The sequence below is a fragment of the Styela clava genome, chromosome 4 (assembly GCF_964204865.1).
Source record: "Styela clava chromosome 4, kaStyClav1.hap1.2, whole genome shotgun sequence".
NCBI classification, from domain to species: domain Eukaryota; kingdom Metazoa; phylum Chordata; class Ascidiacea; order Stolidobranchia; family Styelidae; genus Styela; species Styela clava.
Genome location: NC_135253.1, coordinates 1,040,670 through 1,058,311, shown reverse-complemented (window position 1 = coordinate 1,058,311; position 17,642 = coordinate 1,040,670). Strand labels below are relative to the sequence as shown.

The following is a 17,642-nucleotide window of genomic DNA, read 5'->3' as shown; positions in this document are numbered from 1 at the left end:
TACAATATATATTTTATTATAATTGCTGTCCACTATAAAACTTAAATAATAACTTCCTAGTTATAAATATATTTAAAGCAATTACACTAACACCAAAGCAAACACGATTCTTTTTAAGGAACATAAATTGAAAAAATGGGTCAGAAGCGTTCACAGCAGTTCGAGAGAACAATCTCGTGATTTTTCAAACCTGATTACATTACACAGGCGAAAGAAAAAACATTTCAATTGCATTTTGGCACTGCACACATAACCTTTCATACCATAGAGAAATATGGTGTAATGGTACAAATTAGTCAGAGTCATAAGATTATTGAATCATACGTTGATGTTGCAGTCGACATGCAGCTATCATTGATAAATTGATGTTGCGGTCAACATGCAGCTATCACTGATAAAAACACAGACTAGGAAAATACAGTACATGATTGATCACAGTATAAATTCAAACAAAATTTACCAAGTCAAAAACTGAGCTCTGCGTACCAAGCAAACTCAGGTGGATAGTTGGTTTCACAAACAACTACTACATTTTAATGCACAGTTTATCATTATTAAAATTTACAATGATTAGGGATTTTGGCAAAAGCAGACTTTTGACTAGAAAAGGTTTTATTGGTAGTCTTTCTATTCCTTTACAGCAACTTCTGCAAAAAGTGATCTGTAAAAATAAATCAATATTTCACTGCATGATAGAAAGTTAAAATCGTAAATAAAATGAACCAAATTTTATATACCATTATTGTCAATGCAACTATTAAGAAATACTTAACAATATGAAGAGTGCATTTTGGAATTACTTATTGCCATGAATCGTTTGTATTTTTGATGTTATAAAGCTATATGAGCACTCTGTCACACAAAACAAAAAATCTCAATCCTTACGATAAAAAGTAACTTTGTGATAAGTGCTCAACAAAGCTAAGAAATGCGGACGGATTAGAATGGATTTTTTTATTTTGCAAACACAAAAAACATTTTTCAGTGAGATTTCACATAAAAAATCTTTATTATTTCAATAATACTACACCACAGAACACAGAAAGTTAGTTTTACATCAATTAATTTCGAACATAACAAATGATTGGGCAAATATACAAAGTATAATAATTTTACCATTTCTAATAAAACAAATCCTTGTGTTAACATAGCTCAAAATGAGAATCAATAGAAAAAAGACTCAAACACATTCCAATGTGATAACTCTACAAACTAGCAAAAATGTCAGCATGCATGATTTTAACCTTAATACAAAACACTTTGCTGTAAGTTACCCTTCAGACTTCCAATTAAACTTTGGGAATATGATTTTCTTCAATTCTAGTGAATGGAGATGATCAAAATTAATAAGTCAATTGGCTTTAACCTAGGCCTATAACCTAAGTATATACTTTATTCAAGCACAGTAATAAAAACTAGCTAGCTTCATTTCTCCCATATGAAACACATACTAGGCAAAAAACCAAGCCTCCCTGCAAAAGATATTTGACATATCACACCACCTGCATTTTCTAGAAAAGGCTTCAGCAGAGACTATATTCGATAAACTACTAGCATCATCATTCACTAACACTTGTCTATGAGCTCTTGATTCATAGTGCATTCTGACAAAAGACCATAAATAACCTAGAAATCTAATTTGAAACTGGGAACCAGAATGTTACAAACTAGATTTAGATTTGTCTTGTGCATTACAACATATCTATAATTGTGATCCAAAGGCCAATTGAGTCATGTGTATGACAATTTAACATAGATTTTGAGTGACATAGTGTTGTGACTTGTGAATGAACAATCTGGACAAGAGCGCTCATTTTAATACGAGATATTACACAACTTCTGCTAGAAAAAAAATGGAGAAAGGCAGATGTTACTTTTATTACGAGTTTGGCGGGACCAAAATCCTCAGCTACAGCAAGAGGGAGATTTTTAGTTTTCACTCAAGAACTTGCTGTCTATAGGAGTTCCAAAGTAAATTCGTATTATATTTGGATATTTCATAACATCTGGTTTTCAATCAAATAATGAACCACTGTCAGAATGCACTTTTACATTTACCATATGATGATGCATTTGTTACTTAAAATGATGATCAAGTGTTCTAGCTGTTTGCCGGCAACAGAGGATTTTGAAACGTCGAATGAACAACCAACAAAAACATCTACATATGCATCTGCGAAAAGTACGATCAATTCTACAAATCCCCATGGAAATAAGTTAAGATGATAAATTGATAATCTGATAAATCTTCTATAATGTAGTGGTAGAATATATGAGATGTATGTATTTCTGTCTTCAATACTCTAGTATATGGCTACCAACACAATTTGTAACAAAATATTAAGAATGGTAATCTATGAATACCCACATTTATTCCTTGCGATGAAGATTTTCTGATACCAATAATGTCAGATATATTTATGTCTGAAGATAAATTAATCATAAAACTATGAAGATAGTAACTCGTTAACAAACCTGGGTGATGTTCTTTTACAACAACTCCATCCACTTATTTCTTTTATGATTAGCCTTGTCAGCAGCTGGAAATTTGTGAAGCAAATATATTTATAAAGTCACAATTACCTACCGGTATGTGCATTTCAAGATTATTAGGTAGATTCCTTGAAATCTTCATATGCTCAATTACTTTAAGTCAGGGGTCTCAAACTCAATTTACCTGGGGGCCGCCGAGACGGAGCCTTAGTGAGTCCGGGCCGCATCCGGTTTTTCACAATAAAAGCATTAATTAAACCTAAAAAGTTAAATCTATACGCAAAACATGTCAAAAACATAAAAGTAAGTAATTCCGCGACGGACCTTTCCCGAAGCATCTACTTCCTTGTTTATTCCGTGGGCTAATCAACAAGATGCAAAAAATGGCGTAACAATAGACTTTTTGGCAAACGCTCAGACACTTGTCACTCAGAAAGATTTTCAGGCATGTTTGTAAACATTACCTCGTTTTTGCATGCTATTTGTTAGTTTTGGGTTGTGTTTCAGAAATTCAAGTATGAATCAAAGAACTCAATGATCATTCTGATTGCTTGGGCGTCGTAGCTTAATTGCCGTAATCGAAAATTAGTCTAGAAATAGCTGTGAGAGACTAGGCTAAACTTCTCTACCGGTACCGTACTGTTGAAAAACAGGTTGTTGAATGTTTTGAATCAAAATGATGACGTAAAACACATACCCCAGTTTATAGGGTTCAACTCGCGAAGCCACCTTTAAAATAAGCACCAAGAATTTGCAATGGTGAGGTATAAAAAATTTCTTCGTGGTCAAGATCCATCGAATATCATGCCTACAGGTACGGTACTAGTAGGTTACCGTACCGCATATTCCTTTCGGGGGATAGATTATAAAATATTTTGTTTTGCTCTACTTGTCCTGATCATATATTAAATGCATCAATCATTCTAACTGAGCTGAGTGACTTAACGGGCCGCACTGCACCGCACATTAAACTTTCATACCAAGGCGGGGGCCGCAAACTATCGTCCTGCGGGCCGCAATTGGCCCGCGAGTTTGAGACCCCTGCTTTAAGTGAAATTTTTCCATGTTTAGGATTGTTTAAAATATTATGACCTTGTCATGGATGTTTTGGTGGGATTGTTTTAATACCTTACAATATCTTTGCAATCATTGTGTCATTAGTTAGTTATTATTTGTTTACAGGCTTGTTCAAGAGTGCTCTTTACTACTAGCTTATTATTTTGTAGCAAGATCATAGAGGGAGTTGTTTATGTGGAATCTGCCTCGAGGCATTTAAATTTCCAAGATAATCATGCTAACACTTGCACCACATCAGTTTTCTCTACATAATTCTTACCAAGCAAGCAGCTATGTTGGATGCAATTAACATATAAAATACTTTATTCCAACCATGTGGTGAAATGATTCCTGTTAATAAAGGACCAATAGCAGCACCTGAAAACAAATAATAAGATGAGAATGTGTTATAAAGAAAATACCCATAATGCAAACACTCAAACAGTTTATTTTCAAGGATAAAAAAAACCTAACCTCTGCATTCGTCATAACCAGAATGTCATGACAACGAACAGAGTTTATCTAAGATAACTGGTCTTCAGGGATGGCCAATACCGAATAGTTCACTATTTCGAATACATTCGAAATTATTTTTTTCGAATATGAAATTTCGAATACTTCGAAAATAAAATCCACTAATTGAAGCTTATCTAAATGTATATAGGAATTTCCATACAATAAGCAATGGAATAACTGCTATCTAGAAGTTACAACCTAGCTTTATTACCAGGCATTTCATATTTGCAGATTATTGCAGTATATATTTCATATACCATGAGTCATGTTAACAGAATTAAATTAATACGGCAATAGTGGTATCGGTGATGGATTTGAATATTTGCGCAACACAAAATCATCCTAGTAAAACGCCCATACTTTTAATTAAACACCAACCATTATCCAAATTATTTGCTGCCGATAAGCGGGATAAAGTATGAGTCATTTTTCTGACTTGTGACAATTTTTTTGTGAGTACAAAAATGCGAATCAAAAATTAATTATATTCGAGAACTTTACCACACTTTTCAAGTCCGCAGATCGCCATTGTATGTTTGAGTAATAATACTTTTATTATTTTATAAATAGGAATCAAAAACTATTTATAATCGGGTAGTTTATCACACATTCTAAGTTCACAGATCGCCGTTGTATTTTGTAAACACGAAAATAGGAATCAAAAATTAATATTAATCGCGAGTTTGCCACACAATTTATGTCCACAGATTGCCATGATATTGTGCCGAATATAATTAGTTTTTGATTCTTATTTTCGTACTCACGAAAAAACAGTCACACGTCGGAAAATAATTTATACTTTATCCCGCATTTTGGGAACTAATTTGGATAATGGTTGCCATTGGTTTGTATTTAAAAGTATGGATTTTTTACTAGATGATTTTGTGCTGCGCAAAATATTCGAATCCATGACCGATACCTCTATTTGAAATGCATTACCGTGTTAATTTAATTCTATTATCATAACTCAAATGTTGGTAAATCGGGCAGTATCGCCGTTGCATTTTAGAAATATAGTTTTATTATTTTGTAAATACGAATCAGAAATTAATTATAATTGGGCAGTTTACTACATATTTCATGTCCACAAATACCCGTGGTATTTGGTATTAATACTTTCATTATTTTATCAATATGAAAATAGGAATCAATATTTAATAATATCGGTCAGTTCACCACACATTTTATGTCCACAGATTGTCGATACAACCATGAGTTACGTTGAACAGAATTAAATTAATACAGCATGACATTTTAATAAATGCTGTTACCAGTCATAGATTGGATTATTTTGCGCAACAAAAATCATCTTGGTAAAGGATCGATACTTTTAACTATCGTTATCAAAATTATTTGCCAGAAATTATTTTCTAATAAATCGACTTGTTTTTCCAACTTGTGACGATTTATTGGATACGTAACAATTACGGCTATAAATACTGTATTTCCCGGCTAATAAGTCCACATGTCAAATAGGAAGATGTCTATTTTTAGCACTCAAAAAAGGGGTTTTTCCATATATGCCTCCAATAAGACGGGTAGAAAAATTGTTCCCTGTTGTTCAGTTATGCTAATATGCGCTAATAATTTTATATGTTTAGAACCAGATCATTTAACTATATTTAACAATTGAGCGGTAAATTTAAGTTGTAAAGCGGCAATCATTTTGGACAACCTATTAACCCGAATGTTAAAATAATTTTGAAATGTGAAGTACTACACTGTACGTCCACGGGTTATTTCACAGCTGTGTTTTCCTGTCCTTTTCGTGTTCTGCTGAATCGGCAAAACGAAAGGGTCACAACTCACTTTATCTCGGTGGCCGTGTTTCTCTTTAAAGTAACGTGACCGGCCTGCGATCAAATATCATGATTGGCAGACCCTAAGACCCCAAAATAAGGTTACACAAATCATGTTTGAGAAGACTCATGCGAATAATAAGCAGGCCACATCGAAATAAAATAAACATACTTTCACAATTAGACGCCCCCACCCCGCCTAGAAAAGCGACTCATTAGACGAATTTTTGACGTAATGGAAATGAATTTGTAAATTAAAAGCGTCGTAGACGAATGTCGGCAATGTCCACCCGCGCAAACATGTCGCAACACTATGCGACGTACGGTCGCACAGGATATAAACAATCAAAATGCCGATTCTATTTCATCGTCATTACAATACGTGAGACAGCGTAAAAAGTCGTTTGAATATTCCCGTAAAACGAAACACCACGTTTACGGCGAAAAGTGGCTACTATTCGGAATTATTCGAAAATCAGCCGAAAAGGTATTCGAATACTTTGATATTCGAATACATTCGAATATTCGATTCGTTTTGGACAACCCTGCTGGTCTTTACAAAAGAGAACATTGAACATGGAAAATAAACTTAACATCGAACAACTGATCAAGTATTGGTTTCACATATTTGATTAGGAAAAACTATGATGTTTAAGTTTTTGCAGTCTCAAGTCAAATATCCAAACTGAAATCACTCACCAATAGACCCTGTTCCATCTATTATAGCAGTAACAGTAGCCAGGGCTTTTGAATTTCCCTCTAAAACTAAGAAAAATAACAGTAATATATTTTCAAACTAAGAAACATTTCAAACTAAGTAAAAACCTTTTTCTCAAAAAAATGAGAAACTCAACAAGTGCAGAAATGAAAATCATCAAATTTAAAGTATTCTGATACTATAATCAATGGACAGGAACGAAAATGTGAAAAACAGAACGTCACATATATTATTGAACATATAGCACAATAAAAGTAGACACCAAAAGTACATATTAAAATATCCGGAATGTATGTGATATGATTCCATTGCTACATATGTATAGGTCAGTTACATTCAGTTGCTTTGCGTTAGGATATGATTTACATATTTATCCGAGGGAGAGGAAAGTTATAAGACGACTTAACCATATGGCAAACCAGGGCCTCTCGACCTGTTACCATTTATGCCGGGTATGGGATTAGTTGGTTATGGCATGGACTTGATGGAGGAGGAAGCTGTAGCTGACCAGCGATTATGTGAACTACCCTACCGCGAGGAGTCCAGCAATCCTTTCGCACATAACCATCCCCGCATGGGTTTTGTGCGGTGGAGAGCGTATTCCTAGCGCTCAGCATGATGAGCTACATCGCCGGGCCAATTAGGAGCAGAATATTTGTCAAATGACTTAGTCTGATTAGGATATGTGCATATTAAATAATTTTTATAGTGATTTATACCTGAATGTGTTCCTAAATCAGCAGATACAGCAGTGGTGATGAGAGCGTAAGGTCCATTGACAAATGCACCGGTAATAAGAAGTAAAACAATATTTATTGTATTACTAACATTACCAAATGCATTATAAAGAAACATCTGAAAATGGGAAAACAATGAGTCACTACAAAATGTCGGCTGAGACAACTTGACAATACAATGCAAGTTTTTTCAATTTGTGTATAAAGAACATTTTAATTTGATAATTAATGCTGCAAAACAGCAGTTTATCAGTCGCCACCTAATTAGATTCCAGACAGAAAGTTTTGAATAGGTACGTTCTAAACAACAAAATGTTATAGAAAAAGCCTGGACTGTACCATTCCATTATAGTTGAACAGAGTTATGTAGTAATATTATTACTCACCAGAACAGCGCCTATGATCAGCATAAATCCGCATGTGACAGCACGATCTCCAGCAGCATCAGATATAACTCCTGCCGTTATTCCTCCAACTATTCCACCAATATCAAACAATGTACTCATAAGTCCAGATTGTTTTACATCCAAGTTGGCTACAAATAGAAAATAATTTTAGTTGCCAGTTTGCTTCAAATACAGGTAATAACAATTCTATGCAATTTTGTATACACTTATACCATACCACCAACCAAGTGAACCAACCATGTTAAAAAAAATATTTTATGACAAAAATGCATAACATATGAAATCATCATTCAAATTGATACCAGAAATAAAAAAAAATAAAATTATTGAAAATGAATACATCGCATTTTAGTCTATGAGAGAGTAGGTTTTCAGCAGCAAAATAATGATACATATGCCAAACTGATGTAGCCAAACAACATAGCCTTAACTATACTAAATATAATATTTTACTTACAGTTATTTTGTATATATAATGGAAGCCAAAATAAGAATGTGTAACTGACCAACTTTGCAAATAACAAACACAGCGAAAATTCAATTACACCCTGCAAATAAAAATAATATGGTAACCTTATAATCGTATATTGTTGTGGGGGTTTTATTGAGGGCCGTGGCGAATGAGCTGTAGCCTGAACCTGTGACATGTTGTTGGAGCTGGAGTCGAATCGAAGCTTCCAGAAATTGTAGTTGCTCCAGCTCCTAACTATCTTATGATATGTTCATAATTATAACCAATATTAAATAACTATTTTTAGATGTAATATTTTTTGCGCTAACGTAGTATGTGCAACAAGATGGTGGACACCTGAACATAGTATGTGTACCAGGTTATGGTTAGGACATAATTCTATTCCAATTTTCCTCATTTTAGTTCTATTACGAGTTTGGGGACTATCCAAATGACTCCCGTAATGTTTGTACCTGAAATTATGGCATAACCCTAACCTGATACACATACTACGCTCCGGTGTCCACCCTCTTGTTGCACATACTACGGGAGTACCTATTTTTTTATATCATGATTTCAAGTCCAACTGCCACAAAACTGCATTTGGGCTGATGTTTCACGGTAGTGACTAGTGACCATACCAAAAACGATTAACGACACTGGAGCCTATGCTGAGGGTTGATTGAGGAATCAGGAGAGTTGACATACAGTATTTTACAACTCATTCCATTATAAACCAATATGAATTTAAAAGTATTCCTGTCATTATTTGCCATGTATTGAACCTAATTTCAATATCTAATCAGTCAGTCATCACGCCATTTACACAACATAAGTTGTAAACAAACAAACATTGCTTGCTGAAACTTACGAGTTTGCAACCCTTGGCAGAATATGATGCACAGTTTTATACAGGAATAGTTTAAATTCGAATTTGGTCATTCGAATGGATCAACGTATTACATGTCATACTAATTATATTTGAAATTCAACATACACCATTATCTCTTCAGCAAAATAGGAATTCCACCGGAACAAAAGAATGCCATTATAAAATCGAAATTCAGTTGAACTGCACTCACAGGAATAAGAACTGCAGTGAGAATTCCTACAGCTTTTTCTTCTCTTGGTTTGCTTTCTGGGTTCAGATTTGGATCGCCTATTAAGTTTTCTGTAGACGATCTTCTTAATACTGAAGCATCTTCAAAACCATTAACAATGTATTGCTGATCAGCATCATCCTGAAGCAAGATAAATATTAAAACATATTACAACATATGCAAATGTCATGTATTTGTTACAGCATTCTGAAAAGGCATATAAACTCAGTGTTCATTTCTTCAGATCAATAACTGTTATGATTTACTACATGTGAACCTTTAAAAAATCACATGACATGAAATTCTTAAAAACTATTTCATCAATATTTCCACAGAATATGAAAATGCAAGTTGACCAAAATATGATATTGAAAAATAGTATACCGAGAACTTGTATGATTACAAACAAATTTTCAATATTTTTCATGCAAGTAAAATCTGTTATGTAGTGCGATCTTACTTCACATTAGATAGGGATAATAAAATAAAATTAGAAAATTATATATTACCATAAATTTGCATAAAATATTATTACAATATTTTTTATTAAAGAGCATGTTTCAAGGCATACTTCGCAGCATCACAAGAATAAATATACAGAGGCTAGAAAAAAAGTTGTTTTGAAACCAAGCAGATTACAATCCTACTCATGTGATAAACCATTCAATTATTAATCAAGTAATTATGCACAGCACTATGCAAACGAATATTATGTACAAATATAAAATATATTTTATATATTGCTATGAAGAGGACCGAGGTCTCTGGTAAATCAGCTTCTAATATATTTGGGATAGTGACAGACAGATAATTTTTTTTTAGTCGGCATAGCCTCTCCAAGTCAATAACCAAATGTAAGATGTTTGGCACACACTTTGAATATAAAATGCCTATTGTCCAATGTCAAAAATTGAATCTCCTTGTTCCTTTTTTATTCTATCTATACATTCAGCCGAAGATAGTTCATAGGCAGCAATCAACAATATGACATATTTATCATTTGAATATATAAATTGTTTTAATTCAGCAACAGGTGATTTTAATTAACGAAACTGAGAAAATAATTTATTTTTTTCATCAATAACAATCACAGGGCAATATTGTTTATACATACTTGTTCTGATGTAGGAATAGGTTGATAAAATGATCTTGAGGTCGAAGGTTCATCAATTTGATGTACAGGAGGTGAACATCCAACATCCTCTGGGTCTATAAGCAAATATATATAATGAACTTTGATTATTATCTTTGTGATCAATAATAATATTTCAAATTCTTTTATTAAGCAAAACACACACAACACGTGATTAAATCTTGTCTATTATCATCAAATTAAATCATTTTAAACACAACTCTCTGCGTTATAATTCTCTTTAGTAATTTTTAAAATTGAATTCATTTTTTTACCTGCCAATTGAATTCGCACATTCTTTAGTTTCATGGGGTGGTGATTAGGGCTGTCCAAAATCGAATAGTTTTTTGATTTGAATCGAATCGAATATTTTCGCCGAATCGAACCGAATATTATTGTGCAATCCTAAATCTGTCTCTATTATAAAATAAACGCCTGCCCTTCAATGTTGTGGTGACGTATGTGCAGTTACATCTTACTTACTGCTGGTATTTTGCAATACAATGTTTTCAGATTTATGAAAGGAGTCACACGCTTGTATGAACTGGTCAAAAAAATTGGAGGACTTCAAAATTTGGGTCTTGAAAACTGTTGAGTGTTAAGAGTAAAAATTGCACAATTCAAAAATTGCAATCTCAATTCTAATGGATTCAGTTTTAATAGGACATGTAAAGCCTGTAGAGTGTGGATGCTATTTTAATCCTATTCACTAGGGTTATGTTTTTTTTGTGTAATTTTCAGCAAAATAATAACAACCATTAATATAGATAAAACTGTTGCTCAAATTCAAAATTGCATTTAACAAATTCGAAGCTAGTTTGATGACTATATTATTGTTAGTGTAAAACAGCCATCAAAATTCAAGAGTGCAATTATTTGTCTTGGTATATAGATGGATAATACAGTATTGCCATCATAAGGATCCCAAAACACCTGTTTCAGCTTTGAGTTGCCAGTACCAAGTAGAGATGTACCGATACCACTTTTGTCGCCGATACCGATCCGATACCAGCTAAAAAAGCAGATACCGATACGCCGATACTACAAAAAGGCCGATATTACCGATACCGATACTATGTAAATATTACTTAATTAGGTGTGCTGTGTAAGGCAGACGGGTTAAAACAATGGTCTTTGAGCGTTGTTCATAGTACACATTGTTTGGTGTTTGCTTCAACTGATTAAGATACACTGTACTGTAACGCTAGTAATCTCGGTGTTCAATTAGAAAACTCATAAGCCGGGATGTCCAATTTGAATTTAATGTTAATATCGCGACCTTCGAATATCGTTATTCGTGTTTAAGAGAATATCGAATATCACCCACACATTCTAGAGCCGCCGTCCTACGTTCAAATTAAAAGCATTTTTCAAATATTTTATTTCGTGGCTAATCGTAATCGTCGACGCAATAAGTCAAAGCCAACATGAAAGAATATCAATCAGCACCGACCAAAAGAAGGCCTACCTATAACCGTCGAGGATGTTTTTTTACTTTACTATTTTATATTATTATACAATTGCTATCATATATTTTGAGACAGTCTAGGACTCTAGGCCCTCTAGGGCTAGGCGGTCATGTCAATATATCTATAAAGAAATTGTGTTGTTAAACAAAATTAATATCTGCGTAGAGGGATAATTGTGTCGGAATTTAGTTTATCGATGTCGTCGGACTAAATGACACTCGTACTTGACTACAAACAGTCAGAATTTATACCCGTGCCAAAAGTCCATGTGCCGTTAATAAGGACCCCAATTCCACTGTATGATTTAAAACTGGGCGCCTAATTGCTTTTTGTGATGTGCCGTGTTGATATATTTCTTCATAATTACTATGTAATATTAAAAATGTCAATATAAAAATTTGACAGCGAAAATAGCTAAAAATACGTGAATCATATTCTCTCGCGGGGGTAGGGACATGTATGGCTCATAGCTCACGATCTCTCCAGACAAAAAATAAATTAAAAAGTAGTATTCCAACTTATCTTTTAAAACATTCTGGACCATATCAAAAAGGTAAATATATCGGAAATATCGGCCTTAATCTAACCGATACCGATACACGGCCGATACCGAAAAAATGGCCGATATTGCCGATACCGATACCCGATACCGATACATCGGTACATCTCTAGTACCAAGTTCCTATGATAACTAACTTAACAGCTTCAAATTGATTCTATTTATAGAACTATAGTTTTCTAAATTGCCTTTTTCTCCTTGTTCTCTCTCAAAAACGTTATTACCGATAACTTTTAAGTTATGATGACCATGCATGAAATGTCTAATCACGTGCCATTAGGAATTAGGAATGACATGTTTATCACAAAATGAAGGCGAGATAAATATCGGGAAACCAATTAAGCCAGGAACGAGAGTGGTCTAAACTCGAAGCGCCGCCGCTTGTGTACCTAATCTTAGCGATTCAAAAATTAGCCGAAAAACGATTCGAATAATTTGCGATTCGATTTCGAATATTTGGTTCGCTTGGACAGCCCTAGTGGTGATCACTGGTGACCCAGTAGTAATATTATTAGACATTTTCAACATGATTGAATCATTAAAAAAAATATGAATTACTAATAAATGTTATAGGATACAACAAAATTGCCACATCAAAAATTTTAAAATGCACTTACGTTCCACGAGGGTAAGAAGGCATAATATTCCCATAGAACCAATGATAATTCCTGGCACTATAAATGACCATGCCCACTCAGTTTGTACATATTTTGCAGCGATTATGGAGCCTAAAATATTTCCTACTGAGGTATGAGAGTTCCAAACGCCCATGATAAATCCTCTCCTAAAAACATATTTCATATAAAATGCTAGTAATTTATACGCTAATATAGTAATTTACAAGAGTTGATCACATAGCAAAATATGATATAAACATGATATATTTCAAATTTTAACATGAAAACTTGAACAACATCATAATTTGTGTAATAAGAATAGTTCAGTTCTTCCGACATACCTTCCTTTTCCAAACCATTTACCAACTGCGGCTACCACACCAGGCCATCCAGTTGTTTGAAAAAATCCATTGAGAACCTGCGTTGAAAGACAAAAATGTTTTTTTTTAATTACTCATATCCATAACATACCGTAGGTTTGCAAACCATTCAGGCAAGTTGACATGAAAATAAGAAAATTTTGACGCATTCTCGTCCTTTCATAACACTTTCACCTTTCATAAGAAATTCATACACATGTGCGTTTTGGCTTAAGAATATAATATATATTGGAGATGTTCAAAATCTGTCAAGCATGAGTAAAAGTAATATAAAATAACACTCTGTAATATCGGTATCATATTGAGATATTTGCATTTTCAGGTTTCCATTTCCCAGAATGAAGATTGACATTTTTCAACATTAATACCATCCATACCTGGACTAATATATAAAACCATAATGCATGTATATTCCAGAAATGTCCAAATCCAAACAAAGACGTGAAAATTCCACAAAATATCATCCCAAATCCAAGAAAGTAACGCAATGGCATTCGCTCACCAACATATCCGCTAAAATAGAAAATCATAAGTTAGTAGTTCCTAATTATACTCCACATACTCCATAAATATAATTGGCGAAAAAACAAATAATATGAGTATGATAGCAAATTTAATGGATATTTTAGAATATTTTATCTAAAAGTTGCTTATTATTTATTTCTAACATTCGAATTGAATTATCAATAGTTCTCACATCAAACAACACTTTTCAAACATCTAGTGGTAGTTACCGGTATATACTCCCATTTACCATATTCAAACATTTTACAATCTATTCTCTTCAAAAATTTCGTTACTTTGCACTGTTTTGGCATCATTTCCAAACATGGTAATTGTCTTATAATTTGTAAATTTTCAACAAGGTTCAATGTACAAATTTCTATTTAAAATACCACAAACATACCTGATAAACATGGCAATAGCATAAGTGAAAAGAAATGCATAATCAAGAGCACCATACAACGATTTGTAGTTTGGTTTGTCTACAAATTAAAATATATACATAAATGACCGATACATAGCTGGAACTCATTTAAAATAAATTTGGAGCTGATAGCATTTGATTAAAATTGAATTATTTTGCATATGATTAATTTGGATAATTGGAAATTGTATGCAATACCGTTCAAGTCAAATTGTTCAAAACAAAAACATGATTAAGTATTTGTCAATATTGATAGAATATTATTATTATATAATATATATGATTAATAAATTTCTTCAAACTATAGACTACCGGTAATAAGTATTAATATGTGTTCAGAAATCAAATCAAGGCAATCAATAAGTTATTAAAAATGAAGACTACCGTAAGTGTCCCCAAGTTGAATTATCAGTGTTTTTGTTTCAGTTATTCAAAGCTATATGATGCAATAAGGTAATTTAATACAGATTGCTATTATATTAAACTTTGTTCACATTCAAGTTACATAATATATTCAAGCTCATGCACTATATCAATTTATTAAATTCTTTGATTATTATGGATCTCTGAATAATTTTCTCAAATACTTAAATCTATATGATATTTTATTCTCAAAAATGAGAAAGTCAATTGAATGGATCAAAATGCAAAGTACGAATAAATTACCAAAAGGAGCCCAGTCACACCAAGTGTCATTACTTGTTCGATATGAGTTATTATGACTGTACTCTGGGGCTTGGTGTAATAATTGGATTCCCGAATGTGAACCAAAATATATGTTGTATCCTTCAGATATATTTGAACAATTTCTGTGTAATTCACCCTGAAAAAATATATGGATTTTGTCCTAATTCAAGAACAATTGTCAGGAATCTGAATATTCCTTCATTAATTAAACCCAAATCATAAAATAAACGTATATATATATATATATAGATATATACACATATTGAACGAAATATTACACTAAAGAAATCCAACATTGATATTAATAAGTGTTACGTGTATACACAACATAGCTTACTTATGGAAATACAACAATGGGCGAAGTACAAAGTTCACCAAAAGGAGTGAACACTGCCGAACAACAGATTTACGAAACCACAAATGACTGTAAAACACCCAGAAGGCAAATAGCAGGTCATTGGGATATGACAATATGATAAATCTCATCAAATTTATCAGAAATATTCATTCACCAAAATAGCTAAATATTATGTGTTGAGTGCCCTCTTTCTCAATACATTTCGTTTGCTTGCCATAGGGACAATGGTACATAAACTTTTCAGAAGTACCAAACCAAGTTAACCATTTGTACAGTGGATAATAACATAATATACAGCCCAAATTTTGTATTCCAAATACAATTGATTCACCAAAATATCTAAATATGTGTTGAGTGCCCTGTCTTTCTCAGTACATTCTTTCGCTTGCCATATGTACAAAAGTACATAAACTTTTCGGAAGTACCAAACCGAGTTAACCATTTGTACAGTAGATAAGAACACCATATACAGCCCAAATTTTGTATTCTAAATACAATTGAAATCAATTGAGACATTTTGTAAATACATACCTTGACAATACTTATTGGTTTTCTGCTAAGATGATATGAAGTATAGAACATAAAAGTCAAGATCAATACGGAATAACGGTATCTGAAAAATTTAAATATATGTATATTGAGCAGCTGTTTCAAGGTGGAATATTCAGCATCAAGAAATACACTTAAGAACATAATAGACATGAAATGGGTGTCAAATTATTCCACACATCATCATCATTACAAAGGTTTTAAAAAAAATGGCAAGTATGATACTGCATTTTTGTATGGCCTGTACATAATAATAATGAATTGAATCTCTAGTATTTTTGTAACACATACAGTTCGAACAATGATATTCGACACTTCAATGTTTTTTTTAAAACCCTGTTAGAGTAAGTTACAGTCCAAGTTTATTCATCTTTATCTGCATGATTGTGTCATAAAAATATTCTAATTACTGTTATTATCACTTATATTGAATTAGTGGCTTTACCCATTTTAGTTATGAAGAATTAATCATGCTACAAAAAAGTATAAATCTCATTTTTATAATAAACGTAAATAATATCAGAATATAGGAATAAATGGTATAGAATCTTTATAATAAACTAAACAAATTTTTCTAATTACTTACAAGCAATCTCTAATACTTCCACAAGTGCATTGAAAAGAACGTATTAATCGTACAATTGGAGGAATGGAAGCCATGATGATTTTTGATATTGACTGAGTCTTGCTGCTTCGTTTTTTATATCACATGATGAGTATTTAATGAAATGGAAAACTTATAAGTAATTAAATTATAAAGGACAGACATCAGCTGTTACAACATAAAAGTATATATGTTACATCATTTTTCACAGTTCATACATTATGCTACTGAACTGGCTCAAAGATGAGCTGATAAGCCAGTATTGCTGTAAGCAGAGCAACTATAAGCCTACATCTAATAATTTATAAAGAATGGGAGACATAGAATTTGGACTGGTGGTTCTCAAACTGGGATCCATGGACCCCTTAAGGGTCCACAAGGGAATATCAGGGGGACTGCAAGAGCCTTTAGTTTTTGCGGTATAAGCTAACGTTGTCATTTTGCATTTTCTTCTTCTTGGTGTGAAAAATGTTTTTTTTTAACTACAGGATCAAATGCTTCGAAAGTTTAAGTGGTTAATGATTGTTGTTGTCGTTAGGAAACTGAAAGCGAGGAACAAACTTAATGTGCATGAATAAATGAGATAAATCTAAAAGCTATTTGCGTACAAGTGGAGTGGCAGCTAATTTAAATATTGTCCGAATACCTATATGCTATGTTCCTCTACCGTGTTTTCGGTTATCATTATCGAAATCTTTATCCCCTCCGTCTCCACTTACTTATATGAACGTGAGTTTTCTACACTTGTTTAGATCAAGATGTAAGCAAGGAACAAACCTGATGTGCAAGATTACATGAGATAAATCAGAAAGCTATTTGCGTACGGTACGCAAGGAGTGGCAGCTAATTTAAATGTTGTCCAATAGCTCTATGCTATGTTCCTTCATTATTTATGGGCTTGAAAATTGTGGGGGTCCGAGGTTACTTCCTGACTTTAGAGAACTGACAGGTCTAGTATAGTTTAGTACCACAAGTACTTCCAGAGGGCGTAGCATAACGAATTTTGCATATGTTATTCCTAACCCCCGACTGACTATACAATCAAAAAATTACAACGCTACGACGTTACCATAATGTCATAG

The 17,642-nt window shown here is 33.0% G+C and overlaps 1 protein-coding gene across 4 annotated transcripts; it reads right to left on the bottom strand.

Moving 5' to 3' along the window:
- On the bottom strand, positions 1-16,744 carry LOC120326275 (glucose-6-phosphate exchanger SLC37A2-like). 4 transcript variants are annotated; one of them, XM_078111710.1, is made up of 17 exons: positions 16,543-16,744; positions 15,939-16,020; positions 15,029-15,185; positions 14,342-14,420; positions 13,812-13,947; positions 13,396-13,472; positions 13,055-13,221; positions 10,392-10,486; positions 9,260-9,418; positions 8,184-8,274; positions 7,706-7,854; positions 7,302-7,437; positions 6,564-6,629; positions 3,830-3,927; positions 2,476-2,540; positions 2,059-2,173; positions 1-661 (listed from the first exon to the last, which is right to left on the bottom strand). In XM_078111710.1, exons 1-16 carry the CDS (start codon positions 16,614-16,616, stop codon positions 2,077-2,079), a joined length of 1,728 nt encoding a protein of 575 aa, XP_077967836.1. In that variant the 5' UTR covers positions 16,617-16,744; the 3' UTR covers positions 1-661; positions 2,059-2,076. The 4 variants fall into 4 exon arrangements, with proteins under 4 accessions (XP_077967836.1, XP_077967837.1, XP_039248471.2 ...); XM_078111711.1 differs by lacking the exon at positions 2,059-2,173 and adding an exon at positions 1,245-1,320; XM_039392537.2 differs by lacking the exon at positions 2,059-2,173 and adding an exon at positions 1,275-1,320.
- Between the last annotated feature and the right edge of the window lie 898 nt (positions 16,745-17,642).